The sequence below is a fragment of the Pelophylax lessonae genome, assembly GCF_965119305.1.
Source record: "Pelophylax lessonae genome assembly, chromosome: 2".
NCBI classification, from domain to species: domain Eukaryota; kingdom Metazoa; phylum Chordata; class Amphibia; order Anura; family Ranidae; genus Pelophylax; species Pelophylax lessonae.
The window spans coordinates 492,657,307-492,683,806 of record NC_138769.1 but is presented as its reverse complement, the minus strand read 5'-3'; the positions used below and the strand labels follow the sequence as shown (position 1 = coordinate 492,683,806).

At 45.6% G+C, this 26,500-nt stretch overlaps 1 protein-coding gene across 3 annotated transcripts in view; it reads right to left on the bottom strand.

Annotated features, from left to right (window-relative positions):
- Positions 1-26,500, bottom strand: part of UGGT2 (UDP-glucose glycoprotein glucosyltransferase 2) — a gene marked incomplete at its 5' end in the record, with an annotated part of 753,177 nt that overhangs the window by 31,122 nt on the left and 695,555 nt on the right. For all 3 annotated transcript variants that reach the window (XM_082245311.1, XM_082245312.1, XM_082245313.1), the window contains 2 exons: positions 6,146-6,262; positions 22,884-22,998. In XM_082245311.1, coding sequence (XP_082101437.1) covers positions 6,146-6,262; positions 22,884-22,998 — 232 coding nt within the window. The remainder of the gene's footprint in view (positions 1-6,145; positions 6,263-22,883; positions 22,999-26,500) is intronic.

The following is a 26,500-nucleotide window of genomic DNA, read 5'->3' as shown; positions in this document are numbered from 1 at the left end:
TATTCCTAGCGATTCACTTTTTTCACATTTTGTTATGTTATAGCCTTATTCCAAAATGGATTAAATTCATTATTTTCCTCAAAATTCTACAAACAATACCCCATAATGACAACATGAAAGAAGTTTGTTTGAAATCTTTGCAAATGTATTAAAAATAAACAAAAAATCACATGTACATAAGTATTCACAGCCTTTCCCATGAAAAGCTAAAAAAATAGCTCAGGTGCATCCTGTTTCCACTGATCATCCTTGAAATGTGCATGTCCGAGCACAAACCAAGCCATGAAGTCCAAGGAATTGTCTGTAGACCTCTGGGACAGGAGTGTATCGAAGCATAGATCTGGGAAGGGTACAGAAAAATTTCTGCAGCATCGAAGGTCCCAATGAGCACAGTGGCCTCCATCATCTGTAAATAGAAGACGTTTAGAAACACCAGGACTTTTCCTAGAGCAGGCTGCCCAGCCAAACTGAGCAATCGGAGGGGATAGAGCTGATAGAGCTCCAGCATTTCTCTGTGGAGAGAGGGGAACCTTCCAGAAGAACATCCTTCTCTGCAGCACTCCACCAATCAGGCCTGTATGGTAGAATGGCCAGACGGAACCTGCTTCTCAGTAAAAGGAACATGACAGCCTGCCTGGAGTTTGTCAAAAGGCACCCGAAGGACTCTCAGACCATGAGAAACAAAATTCTCTGGTCTGATGAAACAAAGAATAAACTCTTTGGCCTGAGTGGCAAGCGTCATGTCTGGAAGAAACCAGACATAAGAAGCATGGTGGTGGCAGCATCATGCTGTGGGGATGTTTTTCAGTGGAAGGAACTGGGAGACTAGTCAGGATCGAGGGAAAGATGAATGCAGCAATGTACAGAGACATCCTTGATGAAAACCTATTCCAGAGTGCTCTGAAACTAAGACCGGGGGAAGGTACATCTTCCAACAGGACAACGACGCTAAGCACACAGCCAAGATAACAAAAGAGTGAATACTCTGTGAATGTCCTTGAGTGGCCCAGCTATAGCCCAGACTTGAACCCGATTAAACATCTCTGGAAAGATCTGAAAATGGCTGTGCAGCAATGCTCCCCATCCAACCTGACGGAGCTTGAGAGGTCCTGCAAAGAAGAATTGGAGAAACTGTCTAAAAATAGGTGTGCCAAACTTGTAGCATCATACACAAAAATACTTGAGGCTCCAATTGATGCCAAAGGTGCTTCAACAAGGTATTGAGCAAAGGCTGTGAAAAAATGGATTTTTGTAAAATCTTACCGTAAAATCCTTTTCTCTTAGCTCATCGACAGACGTAGTCCTCGTGATACACCACCTTCGGGTTATGTTACCTCCGCAGGAGCAGGACTAGACAGGAAATTAAAAAGCTCTGGCCACACCCTAGGGGCAGTCCCAGAGGGTATATCCTCTCTCTCTCTGCCTCAGCAAATCAGTTATGTGAAAAAGCAGTGCTTAGAGAATTTAACCCAACCCAACTCCAAAACAGAGGGGCGGGGACTACGTCTGTCGATGAGCTAAGAGAAAAGGATTTTACGGTAAGATTTTACAAAAATCCATTTTTCTCTAGCGCTCATCGACAGACGTAGTCCTCGTGATACACCACCTTCGGGACGTCCCAGAGCAGTATCACAACTGAGGGGTGGGAAAATGGAAATCAATCCCAATCTAGAAGGCCCAACCGGTGCCAACTAGAAGTTTACAATTCTCATCCTTAATGATGAGACTCAACCAAAAAAGAGAAAACAATTTTTTTTTTTTTTTTTTTTTCAAACAGAAAAAAACCCTCGAGGTAGACCGCCGGTCTCCTCAAATTGCGGCCTGCAAAACCTTGCGGCCAAATGAGGCATCCGCCGATGCCGTCACATCAATTTTATAGAATTTTGTAAAGGTATGTACCGACGACCAGGTGGCCGCCTTACATACCTGGACCACTGACGCCTGATGGCGAAAGGCCCAGGAAGTACTGAGCGCTCGAGTGGAGTGCGCCCTAACAGGGAACGGAGGACTCTGACCCTTAATAGAATAAGCCTGTACCACCGTTTGTCTAATCCATTTGGCAATGGTCGCGGCAGATGCAGGCAAACCCTTTCTGGGGCCATCCGTGATCACAAAAAGTGAATCCGTCTTACGGAATGATTCCGTAGCTTTCAGGTATACCCTGATTGCCCGAACCACATCTAAGGAATGCAACGCATGTTCCCAATGATGCTTGGGCTGAGGACACAAGGAAGGTAGTACAATATCTTCATTCAGATGAAAATCTGAAACCACCTTGGGAAGAAAAGATGGCTTAGGATGAAGTACTACCTTATCCCTATGAATCACTAGGTATGGTGACTGGCATGATAATGCAGCCAGTTCTGACACCCAGCGAGCAGAAGTAATAGCCACCAAGAAGGCCACCTTCTGGGATAGAGTAAGCAAGGGAATCTCCCTGATGTTTTCAAAGGGAGGTTTCTGTAGAACCGACAAAACCAAATTAAGATCCCAGGGCGGTAAGGGCGCGCGGACTGGAGGAGCCAGGTGCCGCACCCCCTGGATGAAATTCCGCACCAAGGATTTGGTAGCTAAAGGCTTCTGAAAGAAGATTGCTAATGCTGAAACTTGACCCTTGATGGTGCTCAAGGCTAGCTTCTGCTCAACCCCTTGTTGCAAAAAGGCCAATATTCGAGTCACCGAATAGGTACGTGGAGGAAATCCTAAAGATTCGCACCACGCAATATAAGTTTTCCATGTGTAATAATAGACTTTGCTGGAAGTCGCTTTCCTTGCTTTAATGAGGGTAGGAATGACTGAAGTAGACAAACCTCTGTCCTTCAGTACTTGGGTCTCAATGGCCAGGCCATTAAAACCAGCGACTGTAAAGCACGAAGGTAAATTGGTCCTTGAGACCACAGACACTCCCTGAGACGAAGTTCCCACGGAACGTCTGCGACTAACATGTCCAAGTCGGCCAGGCCGGCTTGAGGAGGCCAGCCTAGAATTTCTAGGACCACTGGCGCTGATTGGATCTGAACCAGGCGTCCCTAGAGCTACCACACATTTATCAGATACCTGATAGTTATCAGGAAAGGTGATCTTTTCTGGTTGAACCTCAGGGACCGAAGTCACCCGACTAGAGGCTACTTGGCCTATCTGGTCAACCAGATCCGATTCCTGTGAGGTATCGGGACTAATCTTAGGAAAAGGTAAAGGAAAAGATCTTTTCAGGGAACGGTAACTACCGCTTCCTGTGGTACTTAAATGTTGGAAGGGAAGAATCGCACCGGTAGTAGTGGCTGAATACCGGTGAAAACGTCCCCCCACCCTGAAACCGGGTGGGGGCGCCTTTCCCGCTAGTACCAGCCGGGCGCCCTTTATGGGCGGTAAAGAAAGGTCCTCACTTGTTGCGAGGTCCCTTAGCTTTTGCAGCCTGTGGCAAAAAAGTGCTCTTGCCCCCAGTGGCATCCTTAATGATTTCATCTAGGTTGGCTCCAAATAGACGATTCCCCTGAAAGGGGAGATTGGTCAAGGTCTTTTTGGAACCTAGGTCAGCTGACCAGCATATTAACCACAGCACACGTCTGAGGATCACTGCTAACTTAGATGCATGCCCTAATAGGGGAGTAGTGTCCAAGGCTGCGTCACAGATAAACCGTAGCCCTTGTATGATCTGTTCCATCAAATCAGATGTCTCCTGGGGAATATCTTTTCCCCTAAGATCTTGGCGTACCATTTTCGCCCATTCCGTAAGTGTCTGGGAAACTAGACCAATAACGATTACTGGTCTAAATGCTGACCCTATCAGAGAAAAGATAGTGCGGGACTCTGCTTCTATCTTTCGATCCACCGGATCCTTAAAGGACGAAGTGTCCTCCACTGGAATAACCGTGGCTTTATTCAGCCTGGAAATAGGCGGATCCACGACTGGTGGTACCGTCCATTTCTTAATGATGGATTCCTCAAACGGATAGCGTCTAGCAATACGCTTGGAAATAGTAAAGGTACGTTTAGAATGCTCCCATTCTCCTTTAATCTGATTACCAAAACATTTAGGTACAGGAAAAGCCTTCGCCGTCTTGATGGGCTTATTAGTCCCAAAAGGCCTCTCTGTTTCAGTTGCCTCTGCCGGTAAAGCCTCAAGTTTTAAGGTTTCTTGCACTGCCACAACTAGTGCGTCCACCAATGCTTCTTCCTGAATTATAGCAAGAGAAGAAGCGTCCTCCTCACTGTCTGAGGGGGCTTTACCTGGGATAACAGCCCTTGCAGAGGAACCTGCAACTGCCGTGACCATCTCTGAATCTGAGTCAGAGGTGTCAGATGGTATAGGGGTAGGCGGGGGTCGCTTCCTAGACCCCCGTCCCTGACAGGCCGCCTCCACCCGAGCCACCATAGACTCCAAAATTGCTGTAAATGACTCTATACTCTGTGCACCGGCGGGTCCCGAGGCCCCCTCGAGGGAAACAGGTGGGGGAATATGTGTGGCAGGGTCCATAATAACTCCAGTTACTTCCTGGATAATATAATTCAAAAGTAAAGAAAAAACTTTTTTTTTTTTTTTTTTTTTTTCTTTTCTGACCCCAGCGCCACAAAAAGCCCCTTAGTGTTACCTGCTTAGGGATCCCTATCGATCGAGAGAGAGAGAGATAGACCCCCAGGCTCACCACTTGATGCTCAGAGTTAAACTGCAACAGCTTACAGCGCTGTCTTGACAAACAGGAAGTCTCTTGGCTGGCTGCCCAGGAAGAAAGGAGGCGGCTCCGCCCCTCTGCACGCCTTCCGGCGCCTCCCCCAAGCTCCACGAGGTGTAGGATCACCTCAAACATGGCCGCCCCCATGCTGGAGACACGAGGCTACGCCAAAATGGCGGCTCGTGCGATCCAGCAAAAAAAATGGCGGCGGCCTAAACTGAATAGCGGTGTGCTGCAGGGCACACAACACTCTCTCTGCATGGGGATATGGCGTGGTTGGCGGTACCGGCCCTGGCGGACCGCGTGGCCGTTCGGGAGGCCTGCTATTAGCTGGAGATCTGATTTGGAAGGCAGTCTACATGTCCGTGGCTTCTGACTGGTAGGTAGCTTATACTTAACCCATAAGATTCCCAGAATGCCACAGATTACATCTTTAAAACATGTATACAATAGATTGTTAGCTCCCAAGCCAAGCCTCCTGGCTTTTGCACACATAAATCACACTCAAAGTAGGAGGATTTGTGACATGTTATAGGATAGAAAGGACTCTTTCTTACCATACAGAGAGGGGCCCGCGTTCACCACAAAACCCGTCAGGGGGAAAGGGGGAACATACTACTCACCATACCGGAACCAGGCGGGCACCAACTCCTGACAGTACCCCTCTCCACCGGGGCGGGAGGGCTGTCGACCGATACGGACGCCGTGACTCATGGTCTTTGGCGTTTCGGCGAGACGTTTAACTCGCGTGGACAGTCCTTTAATGGGACTTTGTCGCGGCCGACCCAGCGCGGAGCTATGGCCTGCACGCGCTCGTAGGCTGAACTGGGGTGACCACCGGATCTCAACATCCAGCCCGTCGCCCAGTTCAGCTTTCTTGCTTGAAGATCTCACAGGAACACTGGAGAAAAAAAGCTGTCTAAAAAATCCTTTAAGAAAAAAATCTTGCCAGGACCTAAGATCCCAGCAAGGTATCTAGGTCCTTACTCCTAACTAGACAGAAAATAACTGATTTGCTGAGGCAGAGAGAGAGAGGATATACCCTCTGGGACTGCCCCTAGGGTGTGGCCAGAGCTTTTTAATTTCCTGTCTAGTCCTGCTCCTGCGGAGGTAACATAACCCGAAGGTGGTGTATCACGAGGACTACGTCTGTCGATGAGCGCTAGAGAAACTTATTTACATGCGATTTTGTTTTGTTTTTTGATTTTTAGTAAATTTGAAAAGATTTCAAACAAACCTCTTTCATGTAGTCATTATGGGGTATTGTTTGTAGAATTTTGAGGAAAATAATCAATTTAATCCATTTAGGAATTAGGCTGTAATGTAACAAAATGTGGAAAAAGTGAAGTGATGTGAATACTTTCCTGATGCACTGTATTTGGGTTATACTAGTAAGAGTAGTTTCTATAAAGAAAACAAACTGTTACTTTACATAAATAGAAGCAACAGTAATTTACACTAGACCGTCTTACCAGATCAATGGTTTTGGCTCTTTCCTTGGACTTGTCATCACACCAGGTCTCACACCAAAGCCATTCTTGGGGAAGCGATTTTATGGATACTTGATGAATCATATTGTTGGGTAAATCCTGTGAAATAAAAACCAGAAAAAAAAGTCATGATCTTCTGGATAACATGCAAACAGAGTAAAACATTTCACTTTTTAATCCAGTTTTAGCATTTAGTTCATTGTGTTTTACCATAATAGTTAGTCTGGGCAACCTTCAATCTGTGACCGGATTCTTGTACAGAAATAGATTAAGTATGGGTTCACACTTGTTCGGTGTGGGACACCGCCTGCGATTTGCACCTCATTCCAGTGAAAATCACATACAATGTCTGTTTGGTGCTATTTGAGCCATTCATTTTGTGCGGCTTAAAAACGAACCGCATCCGCACCAAAATGGTTCATGACCTTTTTTTTGCCACACCTGAATCAGATCGCATGGGTGTCTGGCAATTGTACAGCATTTTGCGAGCTGTTTTCAGGGTGTTGTTAATTCAACATTGACACGTGCAGCGAATTGCATGAACGCTGTACAATTTCAATGCGGTGCGGGAAACACACAGAATTGTGTTTTCCACATGGCATCAGTGGGAAACTACAGTAGGCTTGTTCACACTCTGTTATGAGTTTATTTCACCAGAAGATGGAGAGCTCAGTTGGAGCTGAAAGTCCAGTTCATTTTCCTGTTCAGAGATCGCTCCTGACACTGAGGAAAAACAGGTATAAAATGGCTCACTTATTAAAACTGAAGAAAAGAAGAGATGGTGTCTGCAGAAACCATTCAGGTTTCACATTTTTTTATGCTAAATTATACGATTCTGATCGATTGTACAGCCTCAAAAAGAAAGACCTTGTTCACAAGATACTTTTAGTAATAAAACAGATGACATCAAAAAGACAGGATGCACTTCTTACGTGACAAGAAAATAACTATTTGAGGAAAACCTATTCAATAAATTATGTTTACAACATTTTTTCTGTGCATTCTGCATATACAAATTAACTTTTAGTCCTTTTATATGATTCTTAATTTTGCAATCTCCCGGTTACTTCCAGTTATTAAAGTTTACCTACAACAAGAAGTGTGATCGCGCTGTATCAGTTCATCTGCCACAAGTATGTATTTAGATGCGTAAACAGTAAATGCCTACAATTATATGTGCAAAAATCCAAAGTGTCAATAAATTAAAAAAAATTTAAATTATGTGAAATCACTGTGGGTATATATCTCCTTAAATTGATTATACCATAAATATGCAATTCATTACTAAATGCCATCGCGTGCCATCTGAGTTCATCAAAAGTAAAAGCAAATTCATACAAAGTGAACCATAAAAATACTACAAAAGCATAATTTTACATAAAACAATAAATAAATAAATCGAATAAGCCTTAAACATTTATTGATTCACAATAGGTTGTATATCAATAGTGGTAAAATGTATTAAGTGTTCCATAAGTCCTTTTATATAGTCTTTTATATGGTTCACTTTGTATGAATTTGCTTTAACTTTTCTGTTTCATTCCTTTTATTCAGTTTTCAGAATTACAGTAAAATGTTATAATGTAATACAAAAGAGTGCAAAATGGCTCTGTCAATCTGCTTTTACTTTTGATGAGTTCAGACGGCACATGTGATTTAGTAATGAATTGCATATTTATGGTAAGTTCAATTTTAGGAGATTTACAGTGTACACACAGTGAACTCACATAATTCTAAATGTATTTATTCATTTATTGCACATATAATTGTAGGCTTTCACTGTTTATGAATCTCATGTACTCATTTGTGGTAGATTAACTGATACAGCATGGTCACACTTCTTGTTGTTGCAGCTAAGACATTTTCGTCATAGGATGGCTACAGCTCAGTAGAGTCGGAGAGTCTCTTGTCCATTTGGCGCAGGCCCCAGTTTATTAAATTCCATTTTACCTGACCGAAAGGGAGATTCTGTAGCAGTCTCAAAGAGTAAAGAAAACATGTCCGCTGCAAATACTCTTACCTGACTGTACACCAGTGGTTTTGGAGATTATTAAATAAACATCTCAGTTATGGGGTTTTGCTGAAAATGTAAATGAGCCCTTACTGCCCTGAGCCCCCTATAAGGCTGCTTTCACACTGATGCGCTGCGGTTTACCTGCACCGTGGATGCAGCTTTCCAGTGAGTTAGCTGAGCTTTGCCATAGGCTTCCATTATATCTTGTGGGTATGGTGCACTTTGCTAAAGTTCAGCTTTATTTTGCTAGTCAAGTCTATCTAAATCTAACACTACCCTCTTCCGAAACATCTACTATGTCAGAGGTATATACATTTTGTAGATATTCAAGGATTGAAAATAGTTAATGTTGACTGAGAGAGTTTAGTTCCACTTTAATATCAGGGTATTACATGCTTCTGAAGTCATTGCCTCAGGATGTTTAATGTGGTAATGAATTTCAATTTCCCTTTTGTTGCAATTAAAGCTGTGCATTAAATCACAAGCAAAATGTATTAAAATGAAACAAAACCTTGATTTAGCAATATATATTTGTACACACCCTAATCTAATAGGTAAAGTTGTCTAACATTGCTATCAGCACCACAGTTGTTTCCATACACGTGCTGGCCAGTCACGTGGCTTTGTTAAAGATGACATTTAAGCAGAATGAACAATTGTATGTTAGTGCAAATAAAAAAAAAAAAAAAAAAAGTATCATGGACAGTATTCTATTGTTTCTTCAGGCGGAATGAACTAAACCGGGGATGGTGAAATAGCTGTTAATTGGAACACTTAGGGCCCATTCACACAACTGACTATGTCAAAGCATGGACATTATCTTCGTGCTGCTTAAAGGCAGCCCATTTATTTGAAACAGGTGCATGTAGCATTTGGATAATGAAAAGCACTGCAAGACTTCAGTTATCAAGAAGCACAGGGATGACACCACATTGCACTAACAGCATGATAGTATGAATGGACCCTCGCATATACTTCAAATGTGAACAACTCACTGTACAAAATCAAAAGGCAGAAGTAAAAGAGGTAAAAAAAAAAAATGGGATTTTTCACTTACCGTAAAATCCATTTCTCTGATGTTCATTGACGGACAAAGTGCCTGTCATTCTTGACCATTGGGTTATGCTGCCCCCTACAGGAGTAGGACACTAAGCAAAAAAAAACTTCTGGCTACACCCATGGGCAGTCGCAGTGGGTATTATTCCCTCTCCCTGCTATAGTCACTCAGTTTTGTTACAAGCAGTGTCAGGAGAATTATAACTCGACAGAGGGTTGGGTGCTGTGTCCATCAATGAACAATTAGCCAACCAGGCAACAGGGGCTCAACCAAAACAACTGGAGCCCACCTGAAAAAAAAAAACAATACACCCTCAAAGAGGATCAGGTCCTCTTAAACAGCAGCCTGAAAAACCTTGTGGCCAAAGGAAGCATCCGCAGATGCCAACACATCCAATTTATAAAACTTTGTAAAAGTGTGCACTAACAACCAGGTGGCCACCTTGCAAACCTGCTTCACTGACGCTTGAAGACGGAAGGCCCAGGAGGCACTAAGCGCCCTAGTAGAGTGTGCATTGGCAGGGAAAGGAGGAACCTGACCACTGGTGGAATAGGGCCTGAACCACCATCTGTCTGATCCATCTGGAAATGGTCACAGAGGAAGCAGATAACTGTTTGCGAGGTCCATCCGTGAGCACAAATAGAGTGACTTTCTGAAAGACTCCGTAGCTAACAGGTACACCCTAATTGCTTGGACCACATCCAAGGCATGTAAGGCAATTTCCTTTGGATGTTTAGGCCTGGGACACAGAGAAGACAACACAATGTCTTTATTTAAATGAAAGTCAGAGACCACCTGAGGAAGGAATGACGGACAGGGGCGAAGCGCCACCTTATCCTTGTGAATCACCAGATAAGGTGAACGACAGGATAACACTGCCAGTTCCGACACCCTGTGCACAGAGGTGATAGCCGCCAAAAGCTACCAAGGAATGTCGGCGACCAGCTGCACCGGACCGGTATACCAAGCCCGGCGAGGCAAGTCCGGGGCTACTAAGATGACCGGAATCCCTTCTGCCTTGATCCTGCGTAGGAGTCTGGGCAGAAGCTTGAGAGGAGGGAAGGCGTAGATCAGATGATACTGACCCCACGGGACCACCAGCACATTTGTGGCGTCTGCCAGTGGATCCCTTAACTGAGCCACAAACCTCTGCACCTTTCTGTTGAGCCGAGGTGCCAGCAGATCCACCTCGGGGTGCCCCACCGGAGACACAGCTGATGAAACAACTCCGGATGAAGGGACCACTCCCCGTTGTCCAATGCCTGCTGACTGAGGTAATCCACCTGCCAATTTTCCACCCCAGGAATGTGTACGGCGGAGAGGGCTGGAACAAACCGTTCTGCCCACCTTAGAATGTCGGCTACCTCCAGAACCACCAGGGCACTTCTTGTGCCCCCTTGGTGATTGACATAAGCCACTGTCATGGCATTTTCCAATTAAATGTGCACTGGGCATCCCTGAATATGATCCGTCCATTGATCCAGACACAGTCCAGAACATTGATCGGTATTTTGAGTTCCAGAACATTGATCGGTATTCTGGACTCTTCCAGCATCTAGATCCCCTGAGCAGAATGCTTGCCGAAAATGCCTCCCCAGCCGGACAGGCTGGCATCCATGCTGACCACTGTCCAATACAGGGGGAGGAAGGATTTTCCCAGCCAAAGTGCCGGAGAGCAAAGCCACCATATCAGGGAGGGACGGCCAGGTCTTCGTAGATTTGCAGTGGTCTGATACTCCTTCCATTTCAATATTATCGCTTGCACAGTGCTCCTTGGGATGTTTAAAGCTTGGGAAATCTTTTTGTATCCAAATCCGGCTTTAAACTTCTCCACAACAGTATCTCGGACCTGCCTGGTGTGTTCCTTGTTCTTCATGATGCTCTCTGTGCTTTAAACGGACCTCTGAGACTATCACAGTGCCGGAGAGCGAAGCCACCATATCAGGGATTGATTTCTTACCCGACTCAGCCAGATCTGATTGTCCAGATTGTTGAGTCTTGTCCGACTTGGTCAGAATCTCCCTTTGCAGGGACCTCATATGGAACTGCGCAAACGGAACCCCCTCAAAAAAGGTAGATACCATCAGTCCCAGCACCCGCATGCAAGTCCGGAGGCATGAACATTTGTTGGACAGCAGGAGGCGAATTGCAGTCTGCGATTTCTGGAATTTGTCCAGAGGAAGGAGCACTCTGGCTATGGTCGAGTCCAGAGTCAGGCTCAAGCAGTCCAGCTTTGTAGACGGAACCAGAGCAGACTTCCGAAAATTCAGAATCCAGCCGAACTCCCACAGAGTTCATATTGTGATCTCGGGATCCTCCACCAGAGCAGAGGGAGACTCCGCTCGCAAAAGGACATTGTTCAAGTAGCCCAGTACCACGATCACCCATTGGCGTAGCAAGGCTAGCAGCGGAGCCAACACTTTTGTGAACACCTAAGGAGCAGAGGCGAGACCAAAGGGTAACACCACTTTTTTAGGGAGACTTTGAAAGCACATATTACCTTGATCCATAAGGAGGATAAGGATCCAGCAGATTGTAGTAGTTATAGACCGATTTCCCTCTTAAATTTTGATTTAAAAATATTTACAAAGCTATTGGCAGTACGACTGTCCCAATACATACAGCCACTGATACATCTAGATCAAGTCGGCTTCATACCTAATAGAGAGGCAAGGGACAACACAATCAAGGTGCTCAATCTAATCCATGTTGTATCTAAGGCCGGCAAGCCGGGAATTTTTTTAAGTACGGATGCCGAGAAGGCGTTTGATCGCGTTAACTGGAACTTCATGGCGGCAGTACTAAAGCATGTGGGCCTGGGTGACAACATGTGTAATTGGATCTTGGCAACCTACTCTAAGCCATCTGCACAGGTCAAGGTGAATGGCTTCCTTTCAGATCCTTTCCCTATTAGTAATGGGACACGCCAGGGTTGCCCTTTGTCCCCCCTTTTATTTGCGTTGTCCTTAGAACCTTTTTTGTGTACTATACGTAGACATTCGGATATTTGGGGTACTCCGGTTAGCGGGGTGCAACACAAAATTTCGGCGTATGCAGACGATCTGCTGTTTTCGTTAACCAATCCGATGGTATCACTACCAAACTTACTTCAAGAATTTGACACATATGGGAAATTCTCTAACTTTAAAATTAATCTTTCTAAGTCGGCGGTAATGGGAATACACTTGACTTTATCTATGAGACAGTCACTTCAAAAGAATTTTAAATTTAAATGGCCAGAGCATGCAATACGGTACCTAGGAACTAATATACCACCTAAGTTGAGTCAATTGATTATTTTAAACTTTCCTCCACTTATTGCCTTGACACGGATATTGTTAGAGAAATGGAAGAGGGGACTACATTCGTGGTTCGGGAGGTGTAATTTGATTAAAATGTGCATTCTTCCAAAGTTCTTGTATTTATTCCAAACTCTACCGTGCCAGATTCCATTGAAGCTTTTTAAACAGATAAATACTTTATTCTTAAAGTTTATCTGGCCTCATGGGAAACCACGGATAGCAAAACAGTGGTTGAGTCTGCCGAAGAAAATGGGAGGGATCGCTCTACCAGATATTAGGAAGTACTATCAAGCCGTCCATCTAGGTAGAGTGGTAGACTGGGGCTGCCATTTCAACACTAAATTATCAGTTCAGATAGAACAAGCACAGACTGCCGTGGTTTTGAGTGGGTCCCCTTGGATGTTTGAGGAATGCCCATTGGCATTAAAGGCACATCCTCTGATAGGTGTAACATTGAGAGTGTGTGAGGCAACTCGATTAAAACAGAGGTTATTTTCAAAAGATTCTCCACTCTACCCAATTTTAGGTAACCCTAAATTTGCGCCAGGATTAACATCTAACTACTTTCGGAATTTGCGTAGAACTGGTATTTTCCAGGCAATGCATTTTCTGATAGAGGATCGATGGCCTGCATTATCAGAGCTTATGGAGGCACAGGGTCCCTATGCTCTTGTATTATGGCAGGCTTTACAATTACGCCATTTTTTAGGGTCACTTTTGCCACCAAGTTCTTATATCCGACCACTGACGGACTTTGAGGACTACTGTACTAGACAGGGCCCGAAGAAGGGCACTCTGTCTTTTATGTATGGTTTACTTATTACTCCTCAGATTCAACCGGTTCTACCTTGGGTCCGTAAGTGGGAGATTGAGATGGGTAGAACATTTTCAGCAGCCCAAATCAAAAAGTTGCTTGCACTAACATTAAAGTCTTCAAGGTGTACTAAATTGCAGGAAACAAGTTTTAAGATTCTGTCAAGATGGTACTATACGCCGGCTAAACTGCACAAATGTTACCCAGAAGTTTCAGAGTGTTGTTGGCGCTGCAACGGTGCAGAGGGAACTATGCTCCATATTTTTTGGGCTTGTTCCCGATTAACATACTACTGGTCGGAAGTCCGTAGGATTATTCAGAAATTCACGGAACATAAGATCCCAAATGACTCAGCTTTCTTTTTATTAAATATGATGGACTTGCCAGCATCAGTGTTTCAAAAAGGTATTATTGGCCACCTTCTCAGTGCAGCTAGAGCTTGCATACCTTTAAAATGGAAGCAGAAGTCCCCCCCGACGGTTTCGAGTTGGGTGAGTAAAGTAGAAGCAATTAGGAAGATGGAGGAGTTAGTATGGGTATCTAAACATCAGCATGAGAAAGTTACGTTACTATGGGGAGGTTGGGATGGGTTTATGACATCTGTGGAAGGAGCCTCATTACTTAACGGTTAGCTGAATGTGTGGTCTGAAGATTGGTCTTCTCCATGGTGGTCTTGAAGTGGGAATTGTGGGGCTTGGGGGGGGGGGGGGTTGTCCACCCTCCTTTTTTTTTTTTTTTTTCTCACAGGTTGGGGGGGGGGGAGGGAGTAGGTTAATTGCAGATATGGCTCATCTTGTTTTGATCTATAATTGAGGATAAATAGGAAGGTTTTGGTGACTGTTTCTGTGCTGCTGGAGTGTATATTTTGTTTTTTAGTTGTTGTTTATTTTTTATTTATTTATTTTATTTATTTATTTATTTTTTTTTTCCTTTCTTTATGTAATACAGTGATTGTAACTTCCAGCAATAATAAAAATAAAAAAAAAGTTAAATTCAAAAAAAAAAAAAAAAAAAAAAAGGGTAACACCACAAACTGACAATGCTCCACTCCCACAGCAAAGCGGAGAAAACGCTGGTGACTGGCACATATTGGAATGTGAAGATAGGCATCCTTGATACAGTGCCTTGCAAAAGTATTCAGCCCCCTTGAACTATTCGACCTTTTGCCACATTTCAGGCTTCAAACATAAAGATATAAAACTTGAATTTTTTGTGAAGAATCAACAAGTGGGACACAATCATGAAGTGAAACGAAATTTATTGGATATTTTAAACTTTTTTAACAAATAAATTCAGCCCCCTTAATTTAATACTTTGTAGCGCCACCTTTTGCTGCGATTACAGCTGTAAATCGCTTGGGGTATGTCTTTATCAGTTTTGCACATCGAGAGACTGAAATTTTTGCCCATTCCTCCTTGCAAAACAGCTCGAGCCCAGTGAGGTTGGATGGAGAGCGTTTGTGAACAGCAGTTTTCAGTTCTTTCCACAGATTCTTGATTGGATTAAGGTCTGGACTTTGACTTGGTCATTCCAACACCTGGATATGTTTATTTGTGAACCATTCCATTGTAGATTTTGCTTTATGTTTTGGATCATTGTCTTGTTGGAAGACAAATCTCCATCCCAGTCTCAGGTCTTTTGCAGACTCCAACATTCGAATGGACTCCATTCTGAACTTCTGTACCCGCACAAAGCAGTTTAGCTCCTTGAGGTCCAGGATTGGATGCGCTTTGCCTTCCTTCCTGGGGACTGTGAACAGGTTTGAGTAAAAACCCTAAAAACATTCTGAAGTCGGAACGGGGACAATCACCGTTTGAAGGAACAGGTCTTGTACTGCCCAAAAAGACCCTGTAACCGGTCTGGGGACAGGCGCAGGTTGGAAGGTAAAAAAAACCTTGCTGGGGGACATGAGCAAAACTCGATCTTGTAGCTGGACTGCATTACTTTGTGGACCCACTTGACCTGTACCAGGGAAGTCCATGGGACCAGAAACCAGTGAAGACGTTCCCCCACCCCTGAGGCGGGTTAGGGCGCACCTTCATGTGGCCCTGAAAAGGCTTTGAGCCCTTGTCATTCGACTCTGAGGGAGGAAAAAACTTCTTATGAGCCGAGAAGGAAGGTCACGTCTTTGACAAGGTTCCTTGCCCTTAGTAGCCTGCGGACGAAAGGTACTCTTCCCCCCTGTGAGACCTTTAATCATGTCATCCAGGGTAGCTCCAAACAGGCGATCTCCTTGAAAGGTAAGATCAGTCAAGGCCTTTTTAGAAGTCTGGTCTGCAGATCAGCATTTGAGCCAAAAGACACTAAGGACCACCGCCAAAACAGAGAGGCGAGCCATCAGAGGAGCCGCATCCAAAGAGGCATCACATATAAACTGCAGCCCCTGGACCAGCTAGTCCGCCAGCTCAGCAAAGACAGGGGGGAGCTGTTCTCCTTCCAGGTCATGGCGTAGGAGCTTAGCCACTCGGTCAGAGTTTGCGACACCAGGGCAATGGTAAATACCAGCCTTATCGCTGCACCAGCTAAGGTGTACATAGTGTGGGCCACAACCTCCCCCTTCCAGTCAGCCGGGTCCTTAAAGGCTGGGGAATTTTCACCTGGAATCAAGGTTGCCTTGTTTAATCTGAAAACCGGGGGGTCCACTACTGGTGGGACAGTCCACTTCTTAAGAAGGGACTCTTCGTAGGGGTGACACCTAGTAAAGTACTTAGGAACCCCAAGGGGGATGCTTTGGTTGTCCCTACTCCTTACCGACAATTCTGTCAAAATTAGCAGGGAAAGGAAACACCTTTGCCGCTCTGGTTTGCTTGTGATGCCAAAGGGTACCTACACCTCTGTCGCAGCATCAGCTGCGCCCTCCATCTTTAGGGTCTCATGCACAGATACAATCAGTGCATCCACCAGTGCCTTTTCATGCGCGGTCGCAGACGTGGAGGAATCATTCTCACTATCAGAGGATTCCAGGCGCGTATTTGCAGACCCAAAAGGGTGACCCACGTCTGCGGTGGCCAAATCAGATTCAGGATCTGATGAGACAGATGAGGCAGGGGACGTTGGGGGTCGCTTTTTTCTAACCCCTGGCCTGCAAGCCGCCTCCACCTGAAATACATAGAACTCCAGGACTGCCGTTAGTGCATGGATGGTTGGTTCGGACCCGGAGGGCCCCACAGCTTTAGAGAGGGGATCAGGTGGGGAAATGTGCTCCAAAGACTCCATGAGTCTCCAGGGGGACCCCACAAAAAAGTGTAAAACACTGCTAAGGGACAACCCCCACTGCGCTGGCAGCACCACCCGGTCACCAAGCACAAGGCACAGAGCGATCCTCAGCAGAGAGGGAGAGGACCCCACCAGACTCATCACCTGCCGACACAGGCACCTGCAATCACCAGGAGAATCTGCACTACACGTGTGGCGATCAGGAAGCAAAATGATCCTGGAGTCAACACCACGGGATAAGGAGGGGCTCCCACAGCCAAAATTGCCACCCACAGGGATCCACTGTCATGGCTGCCGCTATTTGCAATGGCAAACCACACGAAAATGGCTGCTGGACTACACAAATATGGCAGCCGTGTATAGGAATACACAGGCTAGAACAAAATGACGGCACCACAAGGTATACAGGGATACAGAATTGGGAGACTAGGCTTTAAGGACAGATCCAGGCAGGGCGGGGTGCCCTGGCAGGAGCTCCCACCAAGTACAAACCCCCCCACAGCCGATTGTCCAGTCGCCGGTGGCGCACCCTCCTGCCCCATCGCCAGTTAGTGCCCTGCTCCAATCCCAGGCCAGCGGCCAGACCACCCAAACAGCCCCAGTATATGTGGAGGGGGGCAGGCTGAGATACTCAGCAAAAACAGGGGGGGGGGGTGCCTGCGGGAAGCAGGGGAACCTCGGGTTCCGACTGTCCCAAGGAGCGACCTACATCCACTCCAAACCCCTTAGGGGGCAGAGGGGGGACAGCTACTCACCATACCAGGAACCAGGTTGGCACCGCTCCAGACAGATCCTCCTCTTTACCGAAATGGGGGCTGTCGGCCAGGAGAAACGCTGCGACTCAGGCTGAGGCTAGGTTGTATGCGACCTCGTGAGACGTTTAACTCGCAGGGTCTGCCCCTGTCCAGTGGGGCTATGTCGCGGCAGACCTAGCGCAAGCTCGCTGGCCAGACTGGGGTGACCATGGGATCCAGATTATTCAACCTGTCGTGCAGTCCGGCAGTTGATAGTAGATCTCACAGGAAAAATCCAGGAGGAAAAAATGTTTCATCAAAAAAATTTGGCCAGGACCAAAGATCCCAGCAAGGAACTAGGTCCTTACTCCTGACTATAGCAGGGAGAGGGAGTATACCCCCTGGGACTGCCCATGGGTGTAGCCAGAAGCTTTTTCCGTCCAGTGTCCTACTCCTGTAGGGGGCAACATAACCCATTGGTAAAGGAGGACAGGAGCTGTGTCCGTCAATGAACGAAAGAGAAAAATGGATTTTTGTAAGATCTTACCGTAAAATCCTTTTCTCTTAAGCTCATTGACAGACGTAGTCCTCGTTGATTCAACACACTCGGGTTATGCTGCCCTCTACAGGAGTAGGACTAGACAGGAAAGAAAACACTCTGGCCACACCTTAGGGGCAGTCCCAGAGGGTATATCCTCTCTCTCTCTGCTACATCAAATCAGTTATGTCACAAAGCAGTGTTTAGAGAATTTAACCCAACCCAACTCAAAATAGAGGGGCGGGTACTACGTTTGTCAATGAGCTTAAGAGAAAAGGATTTTACGGTAAGATCTTACAAAAATCCATTTTTCTCTGACGCTCATTGACAGACGTAGTCCTCGTTGATTCAACACACTCGGGACATCCCAAAGCAGTACCACAAATGAGGGGTGGGAAAATGGAAATTAAATCCAATCTAGAAGGCCCAACCGGTGCCAACTAGAAGTCTTCAATGCTCATCAATCAAAGATGAGACTCAACAGAAAATTCCAACAGAAAAAAACCCTCGAGGTAGACCACCGGTCTCCTCAAATTGCGGCCTGCAAAACCTTGCGGCCAAATGAGGCATCCGCCGATGCCATCACATCAATCTTATAAAATTTTGTAAAGGTATGTACCGACGACCAGGTGGCCGCCTTACATACCTGGACCACTGACGCCTGATGGCGGAAAGCCCAGGAAGTACTGAGCGCTCGAGTGGAGTGCGCCCTAACAGGGAACGGAGGACTCCAACCCTTAATAGAATAAGCCTGTACCACCGTCTGTCTAATCCATTTGGAGATAGTCGCGACAGATGCAGGCAACCCCTTTCTGGGGCCATCCGTGATCACAAAAAAGTGAATACGTCTCACGGAACGATTCCGTAGCTTTCAGGTATACCCTGATTGCCCGAACCACATCCAAGGAATGCAACGCATGTTCCCGATGATGATTGGGCTGAGGACACAAGGAAGGTAGTACAATATCTTCATTCAGATGAAAGTCTGAAACCACCTTTGGAAGAAAGGATGGCTTAGGATGAAGAACTACCTTATCCCTATGAATCACTAAGTATGGGGACTGGCATGACAATGCAGCCAGTTCTGACACCCTGCGTGCAGAAGTGATAGCCACTAAGAAGGCTACCTTCTGGGATAAAGTCAGCAAGGGAATCTCCCTGATGTTTTCAAAGGGAGGTTTCTGCAGAACCGACAAAACCAAATTAAGATCCCAAGGCGGTAAGGGCGCGCGGACTGGTGGAGCCAGGTGCCGCACCCCCTGGATGAAATTCCGCACCAAGGATTTTGTAGCCAAAGGCTTCTGAAAGAAGATTGCTAATGCTGAAACCTGACCCTTGATGGTGCTGAAGGCTAGTTTCTGCTCAACCCCCTTTTGCAGAAAGGCCAATATTCGCGTCACCGAATAGGTACGTGGAGGAATTCCTAACGATTCGCAGCACGCGATATAAGTCTTCCATGTGCGATAATAGACCTTGCTGGAAGTCGCTTTCCTTGCCTTAATTAGAGTAGGAATAACTGAAGCTGACAAACCTCTGTCCTTCAGTACCTGGGTCTCAATGGCCAGGCCATTAAAACCAGCGACTGTAAAGCACGATGGAAGATCGGTCCTTGAGACCGCAGACACTCTCTGAGAAGAAGTTCCCAAGGAACGTCCGCGACTAGCATGTCCAAGTCGGCCAGACCGGCTTGAAGAGGCCATCCTAGAATTTCCAGGACAACTGGCGCTGACTGGATCCGAACCAGGCTGCCCTAGAGCTATCTGGCCCCGGCCATCCGACAAAGTCTGATCGTTCTCTGTTCCCACACATTTATCAGACACCTTATTCCTATCAGGAGTGGTGATTTCTCCTGCTTGAAGCACAGGGACCGAAGTCACCCGGCTAGAGGCTCCTTGGTCTGTCTGTTCAACCGGATCCGATTCTTGTGGGGAACTGAGGCTAATCTTTGGAAAAGGTAAAGTAAATTATCTGTTCAGGGAACGGTAACTACCGCTCCCTGTAGTACTTAGACGTTGGAAGGGAAGAATCGCACCGGTAGCAGTGGTCGATGCTCGATCTAATGCCCTGAATACCGGTGAAGACGTCCCCCCACCCTCAAGCCGGGTGGGGGCGCACCTTCAGGCTGTGTAATCCTTTGCTTCAGGTTTGGCTGAGTCGGTCTTTTATCTGTCCGACCAGCCCTTCTTGAACCCTCCTGGAGGAGTCTTGCCCTTCCCGCTTGCTCCAGCTGAGCGAACGAACCCTTTATGGGCGGTAAAGAAAGGTCCCCGCTTGTTACGAGGTCCTTTAGCAGCCTGTGGCAAAAAAGTGCTTTTGCCCCCAGTGGCATCCTTAATGATCTCATCTAGGGTGGCCCCAAATAGGCGATTCCCCTGAAAGGGGAGATTCGTCAAGGTCTTTTTGGAACCTAGGTCCGCTGACCAGCATTTTAACCACAGCACACGTCTGAGGATTACCGCTGACATAGATGCATGCCCTAATAGGGGGGTAGCATCCAAGGCTGCGTCACAGATAAACTGTAGTCCTTGTATAATCTGTTCCATCAAATCAGATGTTGCCTGGGGGATATCTTTCCCCTTCAGGTCCTGGCGCACCAATCTCGCCCATTCCGTTAATGTCTGAGACACTAAACCAATGACAATTACTGGTCTAAAGGCTGACCCTATCAGGGAAAAGATAGTGCGGGACTCCGCTTCTACTTTACGATCCACCGGATCCTTAAAGGAAGAAGCGTCCTCCACCGGAATAACCGTGGCTTTATTCAATCTGGAAATAGGTGGATCCACCACTGGTGGTACCGTCCATTTCTTAATGAGGGATTCCTCAAACGGATAGCGTCTAGCAATGCGCTTGGAAATAGTAAAGGTACGCTTAGAATGCTCCCATTCTTCTTTAATTTTATTACCAAAACACTTGGGTACAGGAAAAACCTTCACTGTTTTGGTGGGTTTGTTAGTACCAAAGGGAATCTCTGTTTCAGTTGCCTCTGCCGGTAAAACCTCAAGTCTTAAGGTTTCCCGAACCGCCACAACTAGTGCGTCCACCAATGCTTCTTCCTGAATTATGGCGGAAGCATGAACGTCCTCCTCACTGTCTGAGGGAACTTTACCTGAGACAATAGCCCCTGCAGAGGGACCTGCAGCTGCAATGACCATCTCAGAATCTGAATCTGAAGTCTCAGATGATATAGGGGTAGGCGGGGGTCACTTTCTTGACCCCCGTTCCTGACAGGCCGTCTCCACCCGAGCCACCAAAGACTCCAAAACTGCTGTAAATGCATCCATACTCTGTGCACCGGCGGGTCCCGCGGCCCCCTCGAGGGAAACAGGTGGGGGTACTTGTGTGGCAGGGTCCATGATAATTCCAGATGCTACCCGGAAAAAATCAATTTGCCAAAAAAAAAAAATAAAACCACTTTTTTCTTTTTTTTTTTTTCTCAGACCCCCAGCGCCACAAAGCCCCTCAGTGTACCTGCTTAGGGACCCCTATAGAGCGAGAGAGAGAGATAGACCCCAGGGCTCACCACTTGATGCTCAGAGTTTCAACTGCAACTTGTCTCAGCACTGTCTAGAGCAGACAGGAAGTCTCTTGGCTGGCTTCCCGGAAAGAAAGGAGGCGGCTCCGCTCCTCTGCACGCCTTCCGGAGCCTCCCCTAGCTCCACGAGGTGTTTGAGTCACCTCAAACATGGCCGCCCCCATGCTGGAGACACGAGGCTACGCCAAAATGGCGGCCTCGTGCGATCTACCAGACAATGGCGGCGGCCTGCACAGAATAGCGGCATGTCTGCAGAAGAATCTCGGCCTCACAACCCTTCACCCTCATGGTGGTCAGCGGTACCGGACCCTGGCGGGCCGTATGCGGTCCGTGGCCGTCGGGAGGCATCTGCTTAGCTGGAGGAATGATCTGGAATGCAGTATACATATATAGACATCGCCCTGTGGCTTCTGACAGGTAGGATACTTTATACTATCACAGTAAAGTTCTAGTACTGCCACTGACTTCATCATTTTAACATCTTTGCAATTAGATTGTCAGCTCCCAAACCAAGCCTCCTGGCTTTTTGTTCACAAAAATCACACTCAAACAGGGGGATCTGTGACATGTTATAGGATAGAGGGAAGACCCATCCTTACCATTACAGCGAGGGGCCCGTGTTCACCACAAGACCCGTCAGGGGGAAAGGGGGAACATACTACTCACCATACCGGAACCAGGCGGGCGCCAACTCCTGACAGTACCCCTCTCCACCGAGGTGGGAGGGCTGTCGACCAGTACGGACGCCGTGACTCATGGTCTTAGGCGTTTCGGCGAGACGTTTAACTCGCAGGGTCAGTCCCCGTCCAGTGGGACTATGTCGCGGCCGACCCAGCGCGGAGCTATGGCCTGCACGCGCTCGTAGGCTGAACTGGGATGACCACTGGATCTCAACATCCAGCCCGTCGCCCAGTTCAGCTTTCTTGCTTGAAGATCTCACAGGAACACTGGAGAAAAAAAGCTGTCTAAAAAATCTTTTCTAAGAAAAAAATCCTGCCAGGACTGAAGATCCCAGCAAGGTATCTAGGTCCTTACTCCTAACTAGACAGAAAAAAACTGATTTGCTGTAGCAGAGAGAGAGAGGATATACCCTCTGGGACTGCCCCTAAGGTGTGGCCAGAGTGTTTTCTTTCCTGTCTAGTCCTACTCCTGTAGAGGGCAGCATAACCCGAGTGTGTTGAATCAACGAGGACTACGTCTGTCAATGAGCGACAGAGAAATATACATTTGTTCCTTTAAAGTCTGAACTCTTAACCTAATCACATTCAGCAGGGGAACAATATTCTTCTATTTTATCAATAATTATGTAGTCTAAACAGTTGGTTTCATTTATATCAAGGCACATGGGCCCCCACAATACATACAATACAAAATTCCATATTAAAATGAACAGGAAATATCTTTTCATTTTAATATCTTCTACATGCTTACATGAGGATATTTAAATGAATGCAAGGCAGTTTAGATGGAAACTTAAATGCTATTAAGAGATCAGAAAAAATATATTCACCTGATCCAAATTAGACAAGCTATTGGGGTCTTGGCTAAGAGCCTGATACTGCCCACGTAGTCTGTCACCGGCAGCTATTTTCCTGAATTTTTTCAGATCCACCACATATAGAGCACTGTAAGAGAGGGAATGAGAGAAGTAAGTTGAATGCAGCTTTCAAATTATATGGCTCAAATATAAACTGTAATGTATTTAAATACAGGTAAAAAAAATTCTAACTACAAGCACCTAAAAAAAGTTTATTTTAATGCATTAATAATTTATAAGAATAAATACCTAATCTAAAATACATATATGTTTAAAAATATTATTGAAAGAATCATAAATAGGGATGACCAAATTTGAGGCTGCATTCACACTTGAGCGTAGCGTTTTTTACCACGATTTTTACCGCGATTTTACCGCAATTTTTTCAGGCGTTTTTCATTGACATCTATCAAAAACGCTGGTAATCAGCCAAAAAGAAGCTCATGTACTTTTTTCAGCTACAGGCGTTTTGCAAAACGCTCAGATGTGAACAGGGGCCATTTAAATGAATGGGGTTTTACTTGTTGGGTGTTTTGAAAGCGTTTCTTTTGAGCGTTTTTGGAGCTGAAAACGCCCAGGTGTGAATGGAGCCTGAGAGATTTCATTGTGTCGAAATTTTTGAGAAAATCAAAACATTTAGATGAAATTTCATTATTCTTCAAAATACTTTGTGAATTGGGAAGGTGAAATTTAAAGCTAAGATCCCTTTTGGAGCCTGTTTCACGTTATAACGGTATTTAGGGTGCAACATGCTCAAGAACCATCCAATGCACCCCCCTGTTCCCCCTACCCCTGTGACTGTGGACAGCGGTACGTGTCTCCCTTTCCCGCTGTCACGTTTCTAAATCGGCAAGGCCTGCATAGCCTGCATTCACAGAAATCTGTGAATGAAGAAACTACAAGTCCCGTCTTCCACTGTGGCAAAAAAAATGTAGTTGTCAATTAACTTTGAGGTCGCTGCTTAGCGCTCCTAGTCCTTGTCTGACATTGCACCCATGATCACCGGTGCAATGCTTTGCAGGCTCCTGGTGGTAAAATAATAAATGCACATTTCTTTTTCTGCAAAAGTATGTGCTTTTTTTTCTATAAACGTGAACTTGGCCTTTAAGGCTGGGCACACCCTAATTACACTGTGTTCATTCATAACTGAAGCATAGCAAACTATGCTTCAGTTTTGATTGAATATGAAGCTGCTTAGCACAGAGCACTTCCCATGCATTCAATGTCCAGTGCAGCTGAGGCTGCAGAGAAAGGGAATGGGAAAGCTCAGTCTTTTTTTATGCCTCAAAAGTGAGACATTAGGGGTCTGTTTAGACCCCTTATATTTCAACAAAGACTCCCAACAGGACTTCTACATTAAAAAAAAATGATATACCCTATTTTCCGGTGTATAAGACGACTGGGCGTATAAGACGACCCCCCTATTACATGATCTACTGGTAATACTTATACTTAGGTTACCTTGGAGATATTATACTCGGTGTATAAGATGACCTCCCATTTTTGGGGGATTTTTTTGAGGTTCAAAAGTAGTCTTATACGCCAGAAAATACAGTAATAATAAAAAAAAAAAAAAATCCACTGCCCTATTGACACCAGTCTCAGCACTACTGACATCCACTATCCTACTGACTCATCCACTGCTCTATTGACTGACACCGTCCAAGTTTTAATACATTCTAAACCTGCTCTTATGCCAAACCGCACATCCCCAATCGAGAATATGACATTTGATATCTTTAACATTGTGTGTGACAAGTGGCCATTTCTTCATTGCAAAGTTGTTATCGATTGTCCATATCTTGCCTACCTATTTTAGCAATTTCATGTTTGTTGCCAAAGTTGTGTAACAGCTACTTATTTTTTTAAATTATTATCCATCTGTATGACAGTCCACTTTGCTTTCCATGTATTGTCACAACTTGCTGATTGTTTCCCCTTTAAGATCACGTTTGTTTATTTTTTACATATTGCCATAACTACCCATTTGCTTTCCCTATATTGTCATCTCATTTGGCCAATTTGCTGCACATATGCTGTCACAATTGCTTGTTTATTGTAAAGATTATTTATTGTTATGATTGGCTGTTTGTTGCTCACACATAGTTATGACTTTCTATTTGTTTCCCCATACAATTGCCTCTCAGTTGCTCACACATTTTCATGACTGTTCCTTTGTTGTCTACATATTGCTATGATTGCCAGCTTGTAGCTTGCATATTTGGTATAATTGCCCATTTGTTGTCTTGTGCATTCTCACAATTCCACCTTCCTTTTACGCTATGTTGTCAAAAGTTTTGGGACACTTGCCTTTATACACAGACAGACACACACTCAAACTTCAATGGCATTCCAGTCTTAGTCCGTAGGATTCAATATTGAGTTGGCTCACACTTTGCTGCTATAACAGCTTCAACTCTTCTGGGAGGGCTGTTCCCAAGGTTTAGGAGGGTTTCTATGGGAAAGTTTGACCATTCATCCAGAAGTGAATTAGTGAGGTCAGTCACTGATGCTGGACTAGAAGGCTTGGCGCGCAGTCTCCGCTCTAGATCATCCCAAAGGTATTCTATCAGGTTGAGGTCAGGATTCTGTGCAGGCCAGTCAAGTTCCTCCACCCCAAACTCGCTCATCCATGTCTTTATGGATCTTGCTTTGTGCGCTAGTGTGCAGTCATGTTGGAACAGGAAGAGGCCATCCCCAAACTGTTCCCACAAAGTTGGGAGCATGAAATTGTCCAAAATGTCTTGGTATGCCGACGCCCTAAGAGTTCCCTTCACTGGAACTAAGGGGCCAAGCCCAACCACTGAAAAACACCCTACACCTTAATCCCACCTTCACCAAATGATATGGACCTGTGCACAGAGCAAGGTCCATAAAAACATAAATAAGCAAGTTTGGGGTGGAGGAACTTGACTGGCCTGCACAAAGTCCTGACCTCAAATCAATAGAACACCTTTAAGATGAATCAGAGCGGAGACTGTGAGCCAGGACTTCTCGTCCAACATCAGTGCCTGACCTCAGAAATGCGCTTCCGGAAGAATGGTCAAACATTCCCATAGACACGCTCCTAAACCTTGTGGACAGCCTTCCCAGAAGAGTTGCATTTTTTATAGCTGCAAAGGGTGAGCCAACTCAATATTGAACCCTGGGATCCAATTCAAGTTAATCTGCGTGTAAAGGCAGGCGTTCCAATACTTTTAAAAATATAATGTATATAGTAATGACTGCCCATTCTTTGCCAAATATTATAAAAATCTGCACATTTATTGCCTGTGTATTGTAACAACTGATTCACTAAGGGGCCAAGCCCAACCACTGAAAAACAGGCGGTCCGCTCTCATCCGATTCCCCATAGAGAGCAGCGGGAGCTGTGACACCTCCCTCTCCGCACTGCAAGCGGAGATGCACATGTAGGTCCGATCGACATCGGTGCTCCTTAGGACCCAGTCGTCCCGGACATCTGCTCTATATAAATCCCATATCTAAAATGGCGCTTATTGGCCTGAGGAAGGAGCGCATGCTCCGAGAACGCATTGCCTGCGCCATTACATCATACCCGGAAGTGACGGCGGGAGAGCTCCTAGTGCGTT